Consider the following 21216-nt stretch of genomic DNA (forward strand, 5'->3'; position numbering starts at 1 on the left):
AGCGAAAAAAAATTATTCAGAAAATAGTCGTTCATCACATTCAAGGAAGCCAAAACACGGTCAATATTGATTTATTTAACCAAATAGAAAAGGATGTGTAACTATGAAATTTTTTTCAGTTATAGTAACTCGGTGGATCTAAGAGAAAAACGTAACTCACTAATTTTCATTTATTTATAGTTAATGTCAATAATGCGAATCATATTTATTTCTAATTTTTATATGAAATAGGATATTCTAATTATCAATTTTTTTTATCCACTCTACTCTCACTTGAATCACCATTAAATTATAGAAAAAATTGAATAAAAAAAGAAAAAAAAAATTCGGATCCAATGATAATTAAAATAGTATTAAAAAAAATTGATAATAAAAATATCTTACCTTTATTTTTTTACATATAAGTAGAGATAATTGAATTTACATAAGATTTGTTTCAACACAATTAAAAAGTGGCCCACATATTTTCAGTGGGCTCCACTCCTTAATTGTGTTTGTAGAAAACAAAATTTATCTTCAGTGACACTAGATTCGATTACCCTGTGTAAGTGATGTAAATAAGCAGTAACTACTACTTCAGATTTATTCTAATTCACAAGGAAAGCATGGAGTGACGTGAACACGTGGCACGCAATCATTGGTTAGACTTTTACCGATCATACATTTTGTCGTTGACTTGAATCAGAGTTGCTTACCCCACTCTCAGCACTTACAATTTTAAAATGCACTAAGCAATTTTTCTAGCCGTTGGAACTCTCTCTCTCTCTCTCTGTGTGTCCAAGGAATCCAAGAAGAAGAAGATCATACTCTTTGTTTTCACTCTCTTCAACCCATTTCAGAAAATCCAAAAACATTTCAAATTCTTTTTGTTTGGCAGATAATTTTATTGAAAAAGCTCACACAGAAAAAAAAAATGAAGGGGATGAAAGGAAAATTGCTGAAGAAGCTCAAATCAATCAAACCAATCGTATCTCTGAAGAAAGATCGAGTTCTTCAGGTGATGGCCTCAGATGGGTATATTGATTTTTTCCCAAAGATTTCAACTTTCAATCTACAGTCCCCCTTTGTTTCCCGAGAAAATGAGCCCAAGAAAATTGTCCAGGAGGAACCTGAGGTAATTGAGGTGTCAGAGCTCATGAGAGACCTAGAGCAAGATCAAGAAGAAGAAGAAGAAGAAGAAGACATGGATTTGGATGATTACAATGACAACAAAGAGAACATTGGGCCATGTTCACTGAAATCAAAACACCAACTTGGCCACAAAGGTATATCAGAAAACCGGGTCAGACTCAGAGAAGAAACAGAGTCAAAACAGAGTGGAATTTTGAAGGAAAAAATATCATCACCGACACCAAGAGCTGATAGTGACAGCAACACGTCGGAAACTGACATCTTGTCTTTCCGGCGGCCGGATTTAAATTCCGGCAGCCTATTCGATCCAAATCTGCTGGCTGCATTCGAGGAAGCTGTGAAGGAACATGCAAGAATCACAGACGAACAGAGAAGAGCCAGGGTTGAAGAAGAGCCCTCACAGAAAGAAAAAGATAATAATGATGATGACAATGATGATGATGATAGTGGTGGTGACCCTTTGGTGTTCTTTGAAGAGAAGTGTCCACCAGGGGGTGATGGAACTGTGATTTTCTACACAACAACTCTTACCGGAATCAGGAAGACATTTGAAGACTGCAACAAAATTCGTTTCCTCCTTCAGAGTTTTAGGGTTCTTTATTTAGAGAGGGACATATCAATGCACAAAGAGTACAGGGATGAGTTGTGGAGCACTATGGATGGGAAAACATTGCCACCAAGGCTTTTTGTTAAGGGAAGATACATAGGTGGAGCTGAAGAAGTTCTGAGTTTGCATGAGCAGGGAAAGCTGAGAAAACTCTTTGATGGGGTTCCAATGGATTGGTTCAATGGTCCATGTGATGCATGTGGTGGTATAAGGTTTGTGCTGTGCTTCAAATGTAATGGCAGCCACAAGGTCATTGCAGAAAATAAAGAGACCAATCAGTGCCCACAGTGTAATGAGAATGGCTTGATTGTATGTCCCTATTGCTGCTAGCTCAAGTTTATCAATTCATACTTGTTTTTCTATAAGATCTATCTATAGGAGTTTGTAAGTAACTGAATTTGTGGGAACTTTTTTCTTAAGGTATTATTGATCATTCTTTGTACTGGTTCTAGGACCAAATCTAAAATTATTATTCAAATTTCAGATTCAGTGTGCTTTTTCAATGTATCTATCTTTATACTTTAATAAAATGATTCTACCAGTTGAAAGGTAGGAATATACTAGAGCAACTGCTTCACACATAAACCAATGAAATGTTCTTTTCCTTTGCTGTGTGGGTTAAACTTAAGTCTCATAGGATATCTTTAAGGTGTATGGATATGCGTAACCAATATATGAGAAAAAAAGAAAATTACAATAACATAATCACCAACAAGCTTAGATCCTTGAAATATAAGAGTATTGCATTCTTTAAGAGATTTTAAGAGAATGAGAATCTTGATAATCTTTACTCCTTATCAACTAGTCATTGGAAACAGTTGCATGTTAATACCAGTTATCACATCAAAGTTGTAACACAAAATTTAAACTCTCCATCAATATTTTATTTTGAGAGGTAGATTATATTTATAATTTTTTTTCTCTTATATAACCTTTTATAATTACTTAGTTACCGGTCTCTCATTTGATTTTGCAACCGTTTGAACTATCTGTTACTATGTAAAGACATTAATTCATGAAACACAACAACGATTGCACATGAAACCTCTGCATTAAAGATTGTGCTAATTGTACCCCAAAAAAAACATTGCTCTAGAATTCTTATTATAGCAAATGATGGTAACTAAGATACATGTAGGGGTGAGAGTGTGTGTTTAATCCTCTCATTATCATCTTTGATAGAGGTTTAAAGGCTTCATTCTGGACCGTTCCGAATAGTATTGCCTCCCGAGAAAGATACATGTGGTTTATTAAAAAAAAAATTATTATTCATTCTTTCAAGTCAACAATTATATAGATAGTTTTTATTCAATTTATTTTAAAAATTATATTCACATTAAAAAAATTATGAGGTGAATTTGGCTCAAGTTGTCTACAACTCTACATAAAAATTATGTTCTTTTTTCAAAAAAAAGAAGAAGTAAGAAAGCTAATTTTATGTGAATTTAATTTAGTACCACTTTTATGCCTAAGGATGTTTTCGCGGTTACAAATTTACCATGTTCAATTTTATAAAATCATATTTAAATAAAAAATTTAAAAAAAGGGAAAAATAAAGACATGAAAATATGAGAAAAAAGGAACTAGTGTCAAGTATAGTTTAAGATTTTGTGTAAAGAAAATGATAAATTGGATTTTTAGGCTCAACCGATCTCCTAAAATTGTTTAGAGCTATAACAATTTGGATTGACTTAAAAAATAATAATGAAAAATATCAGATTTTAACTCAATGATGGTATGCTATCATTTTAATTAAGTTGGTTCATCTTTTTTTTAAGACCTTAGAATGCGATAATCTGTCCTGTCTTAGTTTATAATATTGAAAAAGAAATTAATTGAATTCGCTGATATAAAAATTAAACTCTAATATGAACATGAGATCCTAAAACTTAATTAGCACATGCACCATATTCAAAATTAATTAATCTATACCAAAAATCTTTTAATCAAATACTATAAAAAAAGAAGGTATGGATCTTCTCTGTATAACGTCAGAATCACAAATAAATGTTAATAATCTCTCATCTTTAATATACGGTTACATCTAAGAATAGTTTAATTTGCCTGCCTACATTTTAAAACTATCTCTTTGGACTGCTTCTCAATTTTACCTTGGTACCATCTCTCTTTTCGCTCAAAAGCTCAACATGTTGAAACATCAAAACCCTTTTGTTCTCTCATTTTCAGCATTGTTTTTCACATTCATTTGTCACTGTTATGCTACGCAATTCATAGTGGGGGATTCAGCAGGCTGGGTTATTCCACCATATCCTACATACTACAGTAATTGGTCACACTCCCAGTTCATAAGAGCAGGCGATTCTCTAGGTAAAAAGCCTTAGCAATATTCTTAAATTTGAAGGATTTTAACTTTTACTTTTGCTTTGATATATTTATATTAGCTATGAACATAATAGGAGATATAAACTCTTTGGTGGTTGATGCAACCCGTGGTTATCTTAGAATGGGCTTAAATTTAATCGGGTTTTTGGAATCGGCTTTCGAGATCAGTTTTAGTAAATTTTTATTTTATTTTTTCTTCAACAACCGTTTCATAATTTCTGTTATTTTTATTTTCCTTGTCTATTTAAGGGCAATGGGAACTTAGTTTATTAAGTAGTTTTTTATTGAATAAGAATATTATAGAATTATGATGTTACTTTGAATCTTCTTCTTCTTCTTTTTTTGAAAACTCGGTTACTTTGAATCTTTATTCATTTTGTTTAGCTAATTTCACGTAGGCTTCTAGATTAGTAGTTCTCCAATTTCTCATGGCTATAAGAGATCACTAGCTTCTTATATCTTTTGAATCTTTATGTATATATTAGCTTCATCAAGAAAATATCAAGCAGTAAGTAATTTTTTTAAGTTATTCAAAAGTATATTATTTCTAGTTTTCTGTTAGTCATTAGACTGCTGGAAATGTGAAGGTAATTATTTATTTATTAACATGCATTTCATATATGATATATTTGACATGCTTCTAAAAATTTGTATTTTATATTTGATAAATTGCAACAGTGTTTTCGAAATTATCTTTCAAAGAGTAAAGGTGAATTTGATTATAATTAACAAGTTAATTTGGGCTATTGAACACATGAATCTTGATCTTTTAAAAATGCACGAAACACTATATGGTAATTGCTTGTATTTACAAAACATGTATGCACACTGCTTTTATTATTGCTAAATTTACAATGATTGTTCTAAAGAATTTAGAAATGTTAACACAGAATTCGAGTTCGACCCCAAATTCTACAATCTAATTCAGGTATCACAGTATGAGTACGAGCATTGCACAGCATTTGAACCTCTAAAGGTATTCAACAATAGCCCAGCAATTCTTCCATTGAAGGAGAAAGGTATGTTATTCTTCACATGCACCATCTCAAACTATTGTTGTCTAGGTCAGAAGATTGCCATTTTTGTCCATGAACAAAATCCTCCATCACCACCACCATCACCTTCTCAACCACCAATCTCTCCACATTTATCACCAAATGGAAGTGCTCCTCAAGCTCATGGCATAAGTAACCCTCCAGCTACACCTACAATAAGTAATGTGTCCCCTTCTCCAGTGCCATCTTCCACTCAAGAGGAGAAGTCTAGTGCTGTGCCTTTGGTATGTGAGACAAGTTTCATTGTGTCTCTTGGTGCACTCTTATTTGTGCTTGGTACTTTCTTCTTGGGATTTTGGGTGATATAAGGGGGCATGATATATATATGCAGGGTGCATTTTAAGTTAGATTTGATTTCTAGTGATTTGGTTGGGTTTTGGTTTTTGAATTTCGAATCTCATTTAGTAGTTTTGTAATGGAATATTTGGATTTTCTTTCTTGCTTTACAATATTTGAAGACTTGGTACGATCTTGTGTTTTAAGTCCTTCAATGTACCTGAATATAAAGGTTTTAATGCTTTTCTTTAATTTTTTCTGGAAATGAAGCCTAATTTTAATATGTCATGTGGTGAATCTAGAATTTTATTGTTATAAGTCAGATTTCATTTCAATTCATAACATATAAAATTTTGGGAATTATATCCCTCATATTGTAGGAATCAAATTTTTGTGATCTTAAAAAAAAGATAAGGCTAATTTATTGAATAAAGTGCCCTCTCACTTTTTTTAACATGCACAAAAAATTTGGTTCTTATAACATGAGGGAAATAATTCCCTAAAATTTTATTGTTCTTTAGGATAATGACATGAATTTTGTTAAAATTTTATTGTTCTTTGGATAATGATATGAATTTTGTTACAGACGATGATTATTATATAAAAAATTAGAAAAGTTCAAAGGGAAAAAGAAAAAAGAAAAAAAAATTAGAAGACCAAAGATTGAGTTAGAACTGACTTTTATCTATGTCCAATCTTAAAAAGAAAATTTAAACAAAACAAAAGCACTATTGGTAGAGTATTTTTATAAAGTTGAAATAATAAAAATGATAAAAAGAAGTGAAAAAGAAGAAGAAAGCATTATGGCTGCAACGGCCATAAAGCTTTATAGCTATCATGTTTCAAAAAAAGAAAAACTTCATAGCTATCAAAGATGTAATTAATTAGCTGCCATTTTTACTCTTTCAGGCTTCGGTTTCCTGTTATTATGTCTTTCTTTTCAGCATTAACACAAAGCCCAACTGAAATACGTTAATGAGAAGTTTCAGTAATAAAACATATGTTTAATAATATTTAAGTTTCACTTCATCCATATATAGGCGAGTGAGCATATGTAAAGCATTGTACGAATAACAATAGGAAGTATATGCGTTGCGTGTAACATGTACTATCTAATGGCCGAATAAATGTGCTAATCCAAAAGGGGCAATTGTGATAAATAGTACTTTTGAGTAATCTACGTTTCACATTATTATTGTCACGTGATGATTATAAAAAATTATTTTGCAGAAACCTCCAGTAAAACACATGAAAAAGTAATTTGCACTTTGCACAAAACGATTTTTGTCGGATTTTACAAAGAAGAGTTTGAATTTTAAAAATTAGACTCAATATAAATAAATATTCTTAATTATATCGGATTCATATTATTTCGAATTAATTTAATCCAATCTAATACCTTAGGTTATTTTAAATAATTCTTTTTTATAATTAACAGAGACTTGGATAATTTATTTGCAAAAAACAATAAATAATATATTTATATTGGTATAATTGAGAACATATATTGTAAAAAATTTATTTTTAATTAATTTCTATCATGTAATTAAGGGTGACTAAAATTTGTTATTTGAGTATGAATAATAAATTGCACTCAACATTCAAGAGTCCCATCATATTCTTGCAGTGAGAAATAAAAATATAAACAACAATTTTATTACAAAATTCTTCACATCCTAATTCATCAAATTAACACACATCTTTGTGGGTTGCTACTACAGGTGTGTTCCTACAAACGGGGCATGAGGAATTGATTCTCAACCAAGGATCAACACACTTGACATGAAAGAAATGATCACAGCCAGGTAGCACTCTCAACAAATCAGAATCTTTGTAATCCATCAAGCATATGGAGCAACAACTACAACCAGAATTGATATCACACAATTTATTCCCTTTGGAGAATAATAAGAGACTTGGATTTGGATTTGGAGTCTGATCATCTATGCATGGCTGATGAGGTTCCTCCACAGTGATTGTAATAACATTGTCACCAACAGCCCCAGATGGAGTGGAAGAAACAACGGGCTTAATAGAACAAAGATAAGAGGCAACTGAAAAAAGAAGGGTTAGAATAATTAGGGAGAAGAAGAATAAGAGGGAATAACCTACTCTTTTAAGCTCTTCATCATCATGACTGTGCATGTCTCCCGAGGCACTTGCTAGATATATAGCGTATATTATATATACAAGAAAACGGTTTAGATTTGCATCTATATATGTGCGTTAATAACTATAATTATGTATTATTTAATTAGTTTATGCTTTTTTGGTATTAGAAAATCGATTGTGAAGTTACCTTGATGGTTACATTTTTCTGACGCTTTCCGTAATGGGAAATCTATTTCGTTAAGTGTTGAACGTTATTTTATATGTTTGAGTTTTGTCCTCTTAAAACAAATTTCTATGCGGATGATCCGTACGGTTGTATGTACCAATATCATAAGTTCCAAAGTTCAACAGTCTAGCTGATCTTCAACGCATCTAATTATTATATGGAAATATATTTTCCTTACTATATATATATATATATATATAGAAAAATTATACTCTTATGTCACATGAGATTCATCTCTTATGTTACACTCGCATAGAAAGATGTGCTTTTTTTTCTTTTTTTTTAAAATTGGTGGGTCTCACTTTATTTATCTTACAACATAAGATAACTTCTCTCATATTATATAAGAGAAGTAAAGCCCATATATATATGACAGAGAATTATTTGACACTAATGTCAAATTAAAAAATTTAATATCAAATTTTGATCGTTGATTTCCGTTAATCTAACGGCTATAATTTATTAAAAATTATTAAATGTAACACAATAAATTATAAATTAAATTTACGAAATCAATGGTTAAAATTTGATGTCAAGCCTTTTAGTTTGATATCGATGTCAAAGAATACTATATATATATATATAAATATATTAAAATTTCTCTCCATTATTCAAATCGGATTCAAGTTCAAATATGATGTTATTTGAAAAATTTGTGCAAGGCAATCACGAGATGTATTTAAAAAATTATTTTTCTAAGTTTTTATTTATTTATGCATAATTTTGTTTCATATTTTGCAAATATGATTTACAATATTAATAACAATCTTCATGGAAGTAGATAGTTTTCCATTTTCACAAATCTATATATAACATTTCTAAAAAGAAATGAAAAAGAAGAAGAAGATGGAATTGAGATTCAACATTTTTGCGAAATACGGTTCCGTATATTCTATATAATAACTATTTATTTAGTTTGTAAAATAACATAAATTTCTTTTGTATAATTTACAAATATTCTCAATCTACCTTATATGAAAAGTTGAATGGAATTTCCTATAGTTGTTGTGAGAAAAGAAATGACGGAAGGATCGTTCACCCCCTTTTTCTGTCTCCCGTATTTTAATTATGGGCTTGATATTTCTTATATTATAAGAGATAAAATTACTTTTTACACCTAAATAAAAATATATGGGGCTTATGTGAAGAAGAAAAAAGAGTCTGTATTCAATGTAGAATCGAGACACGATACGAAACGCAACACGAGACACGATACAAAATGCGACACGTTAATTTAAAAAATATTAGATTTTGATATTTTAGTGGCTTTAATATTTCTACAGTGAATGCAGATAAATTATCTGTATTTATTGTAGAAATGACGTTGTTGTGGATTGAAAGATTAAAAAATTATAATGATAAAGATTATTATAAACTTGAAATATATTATAATTACAAAAATACCTTGATTTTTGTCCCAAAACAATGTTGTTTTGGGCTCAATGGAGATAACTTATCTGCATTTACTGTATAAAAAATGAACTCATTTTTAATATATATATAAATATATATGAGATAGGATCATTTGATACCAGTGTCAAATTTGAAGTTTGACACCTCATCTGATAGCCGTTAGATAAAAAAAATCAATGATATCACATATTTACAAATCAGAGTCGATAGATCTTTTTTGATCTAATGACTCTCAGATAAGGTATCAAATTTCAAATTTGACACTGTTGTCAAATGATCCTACCTCTATATGTATATACAGAGAGAGAAAAAAAATTTCTCCAACAACTTGAGATAAGTTTATCTCCGGTCACCTTAAAACTACGTCGTTTTATTTTTTTTCTCTCTCTTCATTCATTACCATTGATCCATCTTTATACGGTTATGACTTATTAGCCGGAGATAAAATTATCTCCGGCAGCTTGAGAAACGATAAGCCCATATATATTATATATATCGTAAAATCATTTCTGCAGCCGCTTTACGTACAGCAACGACAGGTGTATGGTTATGATTCTCCACATTTAATGCTTTCATCCTTTGTATGGTTATGATTCTCTGCATTTAATGCTTTCAAGTATATATATGGCAAGTATTTGTTTGTTGCACGTACAGCAACTGCAGAAATGTAAACCCCTATATATATATATATATATATATATATATATATATATATATATATATATGGAAAAAATATTTCTCAAGCTGCTTGAGATAAGTTTATCTCCGGCCACCCAAAAACTACGTCGTTTTGATTATTTATTTCCTTATATTTATTGATTCACCTTTGAATGTTTATGATTCTTTTTTTCTCTCTCTCCATTTATCACCATTGATCTATCTTTGTACTGTTATGATTTAGTAACCGGAGATAAAGTTATCTCCGGCAGCTTGAGAAATGATAAGCCCATATATATTATATATATGGTAAAATCATTTCTGCAGCCGCTTTACGTACAGCAACGACAGGTGTATGGTTATGATTCTCCACATTTAATGCTTTCATCCTTTGTATGGTTATGATTCCCTGCATTTAATGCTTTCAAGTATATATATGGCAAGTATTTGTTTGTTGCACGTACAGCAACTGCAGAAATGTAAACCCATATATATATATATATATATATATATATATATATATATATATATATATGGAAAAAACATTTCTCAAGCTGTTTGAGATAAGTTTATCTCCGGCCACCCTAAAACTACGTCGTTTTGATTATTTATTTCCTTATATTTATTGATTCACCTTTGAATGGTTATGATTCCTTTTTTCTCTTTCTTCATTTATCACCATTGATCTATCTTTGTACGATTATGATTTAGTAGCCGGAGATAAAGTTATCTCCGGCAGCTTGAGAAATGATAAGCCCTATATATATATATATGTGTGTGTGTGTGCCACTTTAGATAAGATTATCTACAGTTATCCCAAAAACTACGTCGTTTTGATTAATGAATGGTGTTTATGTAATTTTAGGTGAATTAATGAAGGGTGTTTTCATAATTTTGTTAATTTTTTATCATGTACATTTTACTGAAACACCCTTCATTAATTCACCTAAAATTACAGAAACACCCTTCATTATTCAAAACGACGTTGTTTTTGAGGTAACTGTAGATAACATTATCTACCGTGGTTGTAGAAAAACAAATTCATATATATATGTGTGTGGGAAAAGTGTTTGTCATTTTAAATGACATAAAGTTATGTCATTTTAAGAGAGAGATAGACACAAAATAATTTTTTATTTAAAGTTAAAATTAAAATAAATCACTCACTTTTTCTCTCCCATGATTTCCATTTTTCTTATATCTCTCTCCTAAAATGACATAATTTCTGTCATTTAAAATGACAAACATCAAACTATATATATATATAATTCACAATAGGTAACATACTGATATGGTTAATCATCCTAAGTTCCCACCTCGTATATATACAAAATACTAGTCTTCCAGCTCAATAACACGAAAAATCTTTCAGTACTCCCCTTATAGGTACATCCATATTAAAACTTAAAAAAAATATAATGAAAATCATGAGCTAAAATGGAAAGAAATTTCCTTTTTTAATATTAAAGAAATTTCCCAATAACACATAAATAGGTGTGAAACCATTTTGGCCTATATCTCCTAATGTCCTCGAAGTCATCCATATCTTATACAGTAACCATCGCTGTTGCCGTCCAACGCACGCAAAAGAAAATGGCCCCTGAATGCTTATAAACTATAAAGAGAGAAAATAATCATTAACTAGGTAAGTTTTTTTTTTTTTTTTTTTTTTTTTTTTAACCAAGTAACAAGGTAAGTTCGTTGAATACGCCGCCACCAGTTTTGGGATTAGTCACCCGAGAAAAAGGTAAGAGAGCAGTTAGCATTTTTACCATCTGAAAATAATCAAGGAAGATTATATATATTCGAACATGATTTAATCTTAAGTAGTATTATAGTAAGGATTTTTTTTTTTTACATGTCAAAATTTCTAACACATCCGACTAATTTAATTTTGAATTTGAGCTGCTTCTCAAGAGTTATGACTATAGGAATTGAACTCATCATCATTTGAGCAGATCAAATTGTGGGGTTCAGCTGGGTTATTACTATCAACATCTCTTGGGTTAGAGTAAATTCTCTCAAGTTAAAATTTTATATAATCTAGTCATGCGAAATTTTTATATCTATTTTTTTTTTTATTAATGATAATTAGACTTCACTTATTTAATGCATATGAAAAAAGAGATAAATACAAAAATTTCACATGAACTCAGCATAAGAGGATCCACTATGCTTGGTTATATTGAGGACTCTTTTAAAAGATTAAAATTAGAGTAATATGATTGTGCTGATATAGGAAACTCAAACACTTTCCTGTAAAAACAAAAGTTTAGGAGAAAGAAAAAAATGGAGGTGAGAGAAAACTTTTTCATGGGCTCCATTTATGGGATGTTTATGCAGGAAATTAGTTTTATTTTAGTGTGATATGACAATCGAATTATCCTTAAAATTATAACTTTAAAATGATTCTATTTCTATAAATAAATAAATCTAGCTAAACATGCATATGCAGAAAGAGTGATTGGATTGAACCTCTTTTCTTTGTGAACATCTACACAACAGGGATAGTAGTGGATTCCCCAACATTGGAGGCACTAGAGCGAGGAGTTTGAACCAAAGATTTTCGACATATGGGACATGTGGAATGTAACCTGAGCCATGGATCAACACAATCATGATGGTAGAGATGGCCACAATCAGGAAGTAACCTCAACATGTCAGTTTCTTTGTAATCCCCTAAGCAGATGGAGCAGCTTGAATAACCATCTTTATTCTTCTCTACTTCTGAGTATAACAACTTGGGGTAGCTATCAAAACTTGTGTCAATATCATGATTATGATTATGACCTTGTTGCATATCTTCAACTAAGCCTAATTCTCCTGCTTGATGATGAGATGGTGAAATACCAGCCAAAACACTTAGTATGTTGGTGGTGCGAGTCATTCGAATTCGAAGCCTCACACACGCAAAAGCTATTGTGAAAATTGTGAACATTATCCCAACTACAAATGCTATGCCATATGTTATCCCACTTGCATCAATATCCCCGTTGTTGTTGTTGGTTCCCAAGGTTCCATTGATCATCTTCAATGAAATTTTAGAGTGGTATCGATTTGGAGGATGTATATAGAACCATAGTAATTAACGAAGTCACCAGATTTAATTAAGAATCTGGCTAGCTAGGCATTATATTTTGGTGGTCAACGTTTCTGTCCTTTTCGCATTCCATACATTAACCTTGTTCTTTTATTTTAATGTTATTTGTTGGTTGGCTTTTCTTTCTACGAGAAGTTTCAATGTGGGGTAGGGTAAAGGGACATGAGATGACAACGACTTTATGCAAACCTAAATTCTATAGATGTTTAATTATATGACAACTGTATATCGATACAATTGTTTCTGAATTATTATATATTTTAAAAATTAGAAGAATAATACATTAAAGCAGCCAAGATTAGAAGCCAAAAACATAATTCAAACTACTGATAGTAGATGTTGGACCATACTTATAATTAAAAATACCACAGTTGCGTGTACGGGACTGCGTGTTACAGGCTGAAACCAAACATTTAAAATCAGCTTTTGATGCTACAACATAGTCTATGATTGGGATGTCTTATTTTTAACTATTTCTTTTCTTTTTCATAAAGAGAAACTTAGCTAAATATAATTTTACAAATGCACTTGTTATAGAAAGAGCTTTTTGTTTAACTAAAAGTGTATATATTTTGTCAAGACAAATTGAATAGATTAAAATAATCAATAATCAATATATTATTACATATTACATAAAAAATTAATGGGTCTCCTTCACAAAAATATGGCATATATTTTGTTAAGACAAATTGGTCGGCAGACCCATAAGAAAACCTTTTTGTGTAGGTGTGATGATCCCTCTAGTATCTACTGCAATGAAATTTCTCCTTCACGAACAAGCCTATCCCGCGTCACAGCACACAAACCTTCCATACTATTCTAAGGCTTTGTCTGGGAATTAGTTTTAGGAGGGAAAAAAAAAGGAGAATTTTAATAAGTTTTTTCCTTGTTTGTGAGTTTGAAAAAAGGAGAAGAAAGAATGGGAGATTTTTACTAAACCCTCCAAAACTCTTTCTCTTCTTAAAATTAAAGTTTCCCCAATTTGGAGGGTTTAAGGAGAAAAATATTAGAAATTACTTATCTACCCTTAGCATTAAAATGTGAAAATTACATAAATATGAATCATTTTTAAATGTGACATTATTAAAACAGTCACAAATACCAACAAAATTTATCGGCGAAAAATATTTCGTAAAAAATAGTGATAAATTTTTTGATGAAAATCATATACGTCAAAATATTTCCGTCAAAACTAAAGATGAAATTAGAGACAAAACCAGATTTTGCCATAATCACTGACAAAAAAAATTTACGAAAAAAAATTCAGTCAAAATTATTGATAGAATCTAAATTCTGTCGAAACTTTCAATGAAAATATTTTCGTCCAAAATTTTGACCAAACACATTTTCGTCGTAAATTTTCGACGTAAAACAATTACGTCAAATTTTTTACAGAAAACGTTTACATCAAAATTTTCTACAAAAATTTTTGACGAAAAATATTTCCATCAAAATTTGTGACTAAAAATGTTTCTGTAAAAAAAATCGACGGGAATTTTTTTTTACGGAATCTAAATTTTGTCAAAACATTTCCCTCAAAATGTTTTACAAAAAAACATATTCATCAAAAATTTTGACGAAAAATATTTCCATCAAAATTTTCAACGTAACACATTTCTATCGAAAATTTTTGACTGAAAAAAATTTCATCAAAATTCTGTATAGAATTCAATTTCAGTCGAAATTTTTCGATAGAAACATTTTCGTTAAACTTTTTTGCAAAACAAATTTCGATCGAAATTTTTAACAAAACACATTTTCATCGAAAATTTCTGTTGAAAAATATTTTCGTCAATTTTTTTGATAAAAAACATTTCCATCAAATTTTTCAACAAAACACATTTATGTCAAAAAAATTTGACAAAAAATATTTTCGTAAAAAGTTTTGACGGAAAAAATATTCTGTCAAAATTCTGTTCAAAATCTAAATTTCGTAGAAAGTTTCGAATGAAATATTTCCATCAAAGGATTTTTTATCTCAAATCTCACAGCAACTACCCTAGTAACTGATGACTAAAGTCTGGCGATTAATATAATTTAAGAAACCCTAACCTTAGATTTCTTGAGATTTCAAATTGAACTTTTGGTGAAAGAGCATCAACCCATTAAAAATCTCCTTATATCCTTCATATCCTCTTTTAAAAGGTTTAAGGTAGCTACGAGTAGGGGTGTTCATCAACTGATTCAAACCACGGTGACCGAACCAAAAAATCGATAACCGAAAATCGAAAAACCGAAAACCGATTAAACACCGCAAATTTTAATTGGATTGGATCGGTTTTCGGATGGGTTAAAACCGATCCAATCCAAACCGATCCAATCCAAACCGATCCAATATATTAATTTCTCTCTACCTACTTGAATATTTCCCTAATCATAGTTTAAAAATTTCTAAACCCAAGACCCATTAACCCATCAACTAAACCCAAGAAAAAATCTAGTCATATCTCATCAACAAAATTTTATCTTTGTAGAGCTTCATATCTCATTGTCAAAATTAAAAAAATTATATTATAGTTTACTAATGCTTTTGTATTTCAAAAAAAAAATTACAAAGCCAATATATACAAAAGATGTTATTTGCACAATAATCATGAAATAAATTTTAGGATTTTCTCAAAAAACCGAAAACTGATCCAATCCAAACCAAAAAAAATTGGATTTGATCGGATTGGATTTGAAAAAAAATCAAAACCGAATGGATGATTATATGATCAAACCGAAAGAATTGAATCGGATAATTTTTGCTTCCAAAATCGATCCAATCCAGACCGCGAACACCCCTAGCTACGAGTGTGCAAACAATTTCGTGCAAAATCTACACAATAAGACAACAGGGGGGGGGGGGGGATTTAGAGGAGGCCAAGTTAAACGAAGATATTCACCTGTTCATGTAAAAGTAAATGGGTCTTATTGTGAAGAAAAAATAGAGAGAAAAAAAGTAATAGGATCCACTCACTTATATATATATATATATATATATATATATATATATATATATATATAAAAGAAAAAAATATTGTTTACAGTCAAAACAAAAATATTTAAATCATGTACACTTGCTTCTTTATTATATTTGTTTAAATTAAGGGTCGTATTAATCTTATGTCACTTGAAGTATTTTATCTTATGTTATAGAGACAAATTTTGTGGGATCCATTATTAAAAAAAAAAAAAAAAAAGATGGCACATTTGTCAAAAGCTACGTAGGAGAAAAAAATTTCTTTAAGTTATTTAAATTAAGGGTCTTCTTAATTTTATGTCACATGAGATGTTTTATTTTATATTATAGAGACAGATTTTGTGAGACCCACCATTTAAAAAAAATGACACATTTAAGGTTGTGCGGGAGAAGAAAAATTCTTCCAGCAACATGAGAGTCTAAAAGTCGTCAAATTAAATATTTTTATGAATTTATATATAAACACCTCTCTAATAATAAAATTAATATGGATTCTATAGAATTTCTAATATGATATTATTCGCCTAACTTTCCATCACTTTTTCTTTGAAGTTCCCTAAAGTTGGGAGCAGTACAATATCCTTTCCTTATGTATCATTTGTTTTTCAATAAAAAATTAAGTAACATAAGAACGTATCCTATCAAAATAAGGTATTTACTTAAATGATTCACATAATATAACACCAATTTAAATCATACATAGCATGTATTATTGAATATAATTTATAAAAGAATTTGGGATAACTTGATAAATATTGGAGATAATGCTCCCCCATCAAAACTGTTAATCTGTTATACAATACTTTTGTGGTCCCTCTAACTTGACAAATTTAAGTGTAATAAAAAAAAAATTTACAGCAAAACAGAAATATTTTTCCTTTTTAATATATAGACGAGTTGATGGGATGGAGTAAGATGAGTTAAAAAAATGAGTTTGGACAAGTATATTCATTTTGAGACTAATTAGAGGCGGAATATATTACCCTTTTTTTTCACTTATTTTTGTAATTCTATTATTATTGTGTGTAAATAAAAAATATATATATGTCTTTCATGTTATAATTATATGGTTTCACTCACTTTTTCGTATTTTTTTTAAACTTGTATATTATATAAGATAAAATTATCTTATATAATATGATAAATATATTGTGCAAATAAAAACATCCTAAAAAAGATTCTAGTGGTGAAATGCTTCAACAACCAGAAAAAAAAAACATAGCTTCAAATTGTTAAAATTGTATAGGAATCTGTCAAATGAGATAAGGTTAATTATTGGGTGCGAGCCTATCATGTGATATTTTTTAATTTTGCTTTAATCTCGTGCTAATCAAAGAAAGAGAAATGTTAATACTATATTTTTTCTATGTATTCTTTAATTTGTATTAATTTTATTAATAAGTACTAAATTTAAATTATTTCATGAGATTAATGTATAATTTTATTTAATAATAAAGAAAATATTAAAAAAATGTCACATATATTTTTCGTGAAAGAAATTATCACATATTATCAACTTTAAATACGGTTTTTTAAAAATTTATAGGTATTTATGTGTAAGCGGATATGATACTTGATTTATATCATATTATTTAACAAATTAATTTCCAATAAAAAATAAAGGAAAAAAAGTTTCCGATGTTACTTTAAATAACTTTATCTAATGTTCATCGAAACGACGTCGTTTTGGAGTTGAAAAATTAAAAAATTAGAGTGATAAAGATTATTATAACCCTGAAATAAATTAAAATTATAAAAATACCATGATTTCCGTCTCAAAACGACATCATTTTGATGAACATTAAATAAAGTTATCTAAAGTAATATCGGAAAAATAAACCCAAAAATAAATGTGTGTAAAGAAGAAACTAAACTAAGTGGTGAGGAACAAAACCAAGGAATTTATTTGTTTCCGCCATGTCAGTGATAAGCTTGGCGTCACTAGGAAACGCTGACTTGTCCGAGATAAAAGGAAGCATTTGAATTTTTCAAAGTTCTGAATGTCAATGTCAATAATAATAGCAATGTAAAAAGGCAGGTGAAGGTGTCAAGCGAAGCTGGTAAGCTTCTTGTGTATTGTGAAGAACCGTAAGATACACCATTTCAAAAGTTAGTTTAAGAAGTGGGAGTGCTCAAGGTCTTATAAAGGTCATATTAGTTGTCCATCCAATCAATGTGGGACTATATATCTCAACACGCTCCCTCACGCAAGAGCCCTTTAGGCTAGAAGCGTGTAAATTGCACAAGTCCATTTTTGGTTTACCTTTTGTTTTGTTTTTTTTTTTAATTCCACTTTAAAGCGGGAGACGGTGAGGCTCTGATACTATGTTAAGAACCTTGAGATACACCATCCAAAAGCTAGCTCAAGAAGTGAGAGTGTCCAAGGCTTTATAAAGGCCATATTAGTTGCACATCCAATCAATGTGGGACTATATGTCTCAATATGTATGCTACAGCTTTTCTTGCTGGAACTGATTCTTTTTTTATCTTTCCGCACGAAGCTCTCGGATCCATTATCCTTCAATCTGTTGTCACCCTCTATTTTTACAAGAGAATCTTTGAGGTAACACTCTCTGCCACTCACACACACATAATTACATTCCCAATAGGCCTGTTTTGGAATTAATTCATTGCTTGGTTTATAATCAAATGTATTTCAGTAGAAATCTTAAATATTTAAGTTTTATTTTTCTTTAATACTAGTGCATTAGCCGTGCATCCCGTGCGATGCATAGAGAAAAAAGATCAAAAATTTTATCGGCGATCGTCGTTGATTAATTTCTAAAAGAAAGAATTTCCTATATATATATATATATATATATATATATATATATATATATTAGTGTATTATCCGTGCGATGTACGGGAGAAAAAGAAATTAGTTTGTCTATTTCGTAAAAATTAACGCAAATCGTAAATATATTTATTTTTATACGAGTGTAGCAGACTTTTTTTTTACAATAAAAGCAAAAATATTAAACCCTAATTTTAATCAGTCTTAGCTATTTCCTGTCAACTGCAACTATGACATATGCTCAACACTTAATAGAGGGGCTTCTAGAATCACCAATTGATCTATTGTATCCAGGGATTGTGCTGTTTGTTGTGGGCATATGTGGCAATTTTTACCACCATTACCTTCTATCCAAACTGAGAGGAAAGGGTGAAAAAGAATACAAGATTCCTAAAGGTGGCATGTTTGACCCTGTGATATGTCCCCATTATCTCTTTGAGATTATTGGGTTTTATGGAATTTCCTTCATTTCTCAGACCTTTTATGCCTTCTCTTTCACCGTAGGCACTACTTTCTACTTGCTAGGTAGGAGCTATGCAACTAGGAGATGGTATCTTTACAAGTTTGATGATTTTCCTAACGATGTTAAGGCTATCATCCCATTTGTCTTCTAAATGTTGCAAGGATTAATTGATTTTGTGTGAATTGTAAGTGTGCTTCATTAAGTATACTGTAATTGCAACTGCCAAAAACTTCAAAATTTTAGGTGATTTGAACAACTGATTTTGCAACTTTGATTGCTTATTAATAGAGCAGCCATTAGGAAAAAAATTTAGTTAAAATTTGAACAACTTTGATTTGAATTCTGATTTTGCAACCATTAGAAAAAAAAATTAGTTAAAATTTTCAAAGTAATAGGATTGATGTTATTTTAACAAATAATAGTTATTTATTTAAAATTTAGAATATAAAATAAAATAAAATTAGTAAGGAAAGTGCAAATTATATATACACATATGAAATTTTCATGTGATTTTTATGCACATTTTCATGTGATCTTTGATAACATTATTTCATGTGATGTTAATGAAAGCTTATTTCATGTGATGTTAATGAAAATTGATTTCATGTGATCTTTGTGAATAATTTTTTTTTTTTTTTTTAATTTGATTTGGGCCTACAAACTTTAGTTTGTAACTTGGTAGGCCTTACAAGTCGTATTCGATTTTTTTAGTTTTTTATAATATGGTAGGCCATAAATCAAGTATTTAATAGGCTAATAAGTCAGTACAGGTTCCAAATATTTTACGTAGGCTTAGGCTATCAAAGCCAAAGTTTGGTTTAACTTGGCCCATTTATATCCTTAACTGTGACCTGTGAAGAACATTAACATAGAGGGACAACAAACTTCACAATTAAAAAGAAACATGGAATAATCAGCGACAAATGTCTAAAATCATTTAAATGACATTGGATCCACATAAATCATTTAATTAGTGTTTAGATATTTTAAAATTTTTAAGAATACAATAAAAGAAGAAGTTGTTAATGGATATGTATAAGAAATTTTCATACTCAATATATATACATATATCTTCATTGATTTTTCTCTTTAACAGTTCCAACTAATTAATAACCAAAATTCAAATTCTTGTTGTGAAATAAAATACAAATAACACCAATAAACAATTCAATTCCATTACCAATAGCAATTGTAGCTATACATTAAAATAATTTTTTTTTTAAAGGTAAACGTAAAACAACACTCCATTTTTCAAAAGAAATAAAATCAATAACTACAACCACAAAAAAAAAGTTGTTAATAAAATAAAGGGGGCGTGAATTTCACTCATGTTAGAAACACCCAATAAAATATTATGGTCAGCAAAGACAAAGATTTTTAATTTTATAAGGTTCAAAAATATAAATCAATTTTTTTCACCAAATATAATTACCAATGCATATTCCAAGAACAGGTATCCGTAGAATCTTAAAGAAAGGAACGAAACATCGTGTCTTGTCGCAGAATGGCTGGGTTTCGGGTGGTGAGTGCGAATAAGAAAAAAAGGTTAGAAGAAAACCTCAATTGGAAAAAGATGAAAGAAGAAGAAGAAGAAGAAGAAATTAAGAAGAAAGAAATATGTTATCTAGTCATACACGGAAAGCAGCTCCATATCTTCATCTGTTACCACTGTTACAATTTTAGCTAGGTCAACTTACAATTTTAGCTAGGGCCCAATTATAATTACTTATATAATTATATACACGAAGGAAAGTTCTCACATTTGGGAATTAGGTTTTTGACTATTCTTTGTGTGCAATAACCCAAAACACAATAGTTCAATGGACCTTCATATTCCATACTTACAGTCCTGTTATTCATTTGATTTCATGATTGTTACTTTCAAAGGTTAAGTGTTTGTTCTTTTAAAGGATACAAATTGTGTCCTTTTAGTTTTTAACACTATGTCTTACCGGTAAGACATAGTTATAACATGAAAAATAGTTTTTTCTCTCTCCACGTCAGCTGAAGTGACTGAAGAAATAGAAAAAAAAAACAATTTTTCATATTATAACTATGATTTACAGGTAAGATATAC

At 29.8% G+C, this 21216-nt stretch overlaps 3 protein-coding genes and 1 pseudogene across 3 annotated transcripts; 3 read left to right on the forward strand and 1 right to left on the reverse strand.

Annotated features, from left to right (window-relative positions):
* Nucleotides 1-913: 913 nt before the first annotated feature.
* LOC133306013 (uncharacterized) lies at nucleotides 914-2068 on the forward strand. The gene has a single exon (XM_061506278.1). It carries the CDS (start codon nucleotides 914-916, stop codon nucleotides 2066-2068), a length of 1155 nt encoding a protein of 384 aa, XP_061362262.1.
* Nucleotides 2069-3885: 1817 nt separating this feature from the next.
* On the forward strand, nucleotides 3886-5444 carry LOC133306014 (cucumber peeling cupredoxin-like). Its single transcript, XM_061506279.1, has 2 exons — nucleotides 3886-4066; nucleotides 4972-5444. The coding sequence occupies exons 1-2, from the start codon at nucleotides 3886-3888 to the stop codon at nucleotides 5442-5444; spliced, it is 654 nt and encodes a 217-aa protein (XP_061362263.1).
* A 6569-nt stretch (nucleotides 5445-12013) lies between these two features.
* Nucleotides 12014-12900, reverse strand: LOC133306044 (RING-H2 finger protein ATL70-like). Its single transcript, XM_061506318.1, has one exon. It carries the CDS (start codon nucleotides 12846-12848, stop codon nucleotides 12315-12317), a length of 534 nt encoding a protein of 177 aa, XP_061362302.1. The 5' UTR covers nucleotides 12849-12900; the 3' UTR covers nucleotides 12014-12314.
* Nucleotides 12901-16787: 3887 nt separating this feature from the next.
* LOC133306015 (uncharacterized) lies at nucleotides 16788-19290 on the forward strand (annotated as a pseudogene).
* Nucleotides 19291-21216: the final 1926 nt, after the last annotated feature.

This window comes from Gastrolobium bilobum, unplaced genomic scaffold (genome assembly GCF_033153095.1).
Source record: "Gastrolobium bilobum isolate Gb01-03AN ecotype WA unplaced genomic scaffold, APGP_CSIRO_Gbil_v1 utg34599, whole genome shotgun sequence".
Classification (NCBI taxonomy): Eukaryota; Viridiplantae; Streptophyta; class Magnoliopsida; order Fabales; family Fabaceae; genus Gastrolobium; species Gastrolobium bilobum.

Excerpts from the sequence above, each read along its gene's own strand:
- LOC133306013 (XM_061506278.1), top strand. The coding sequence starts at position 914 with ATGAAGGGGATGAAAGGAAAATTGCTGAAGAAGCTCAAATCAATCAAA.
- LOC133306014 (XM_061506279.1), top strand. The coding sequence starts at position 3,886 with ATGTTGAAACATCAAAACCCTTTTGTTCTCTCATTTTCAGCATTGTTT. Across the intron at positions 4,067-4,971 it reads AAGAGCAGGCGATTCTCTAG|AATTCGAGTTCGACCCCAAA; the intron begins GTAAAAAGCCTT and ends ATGTTAACACAG.
- LOC133306044 (XM_061506318.1), bottom strand. The coding sequence starts at position 12,848 with ATGATCAATGGAACCTTGGGAACCAACAACAACAACGGGGATATTGAT.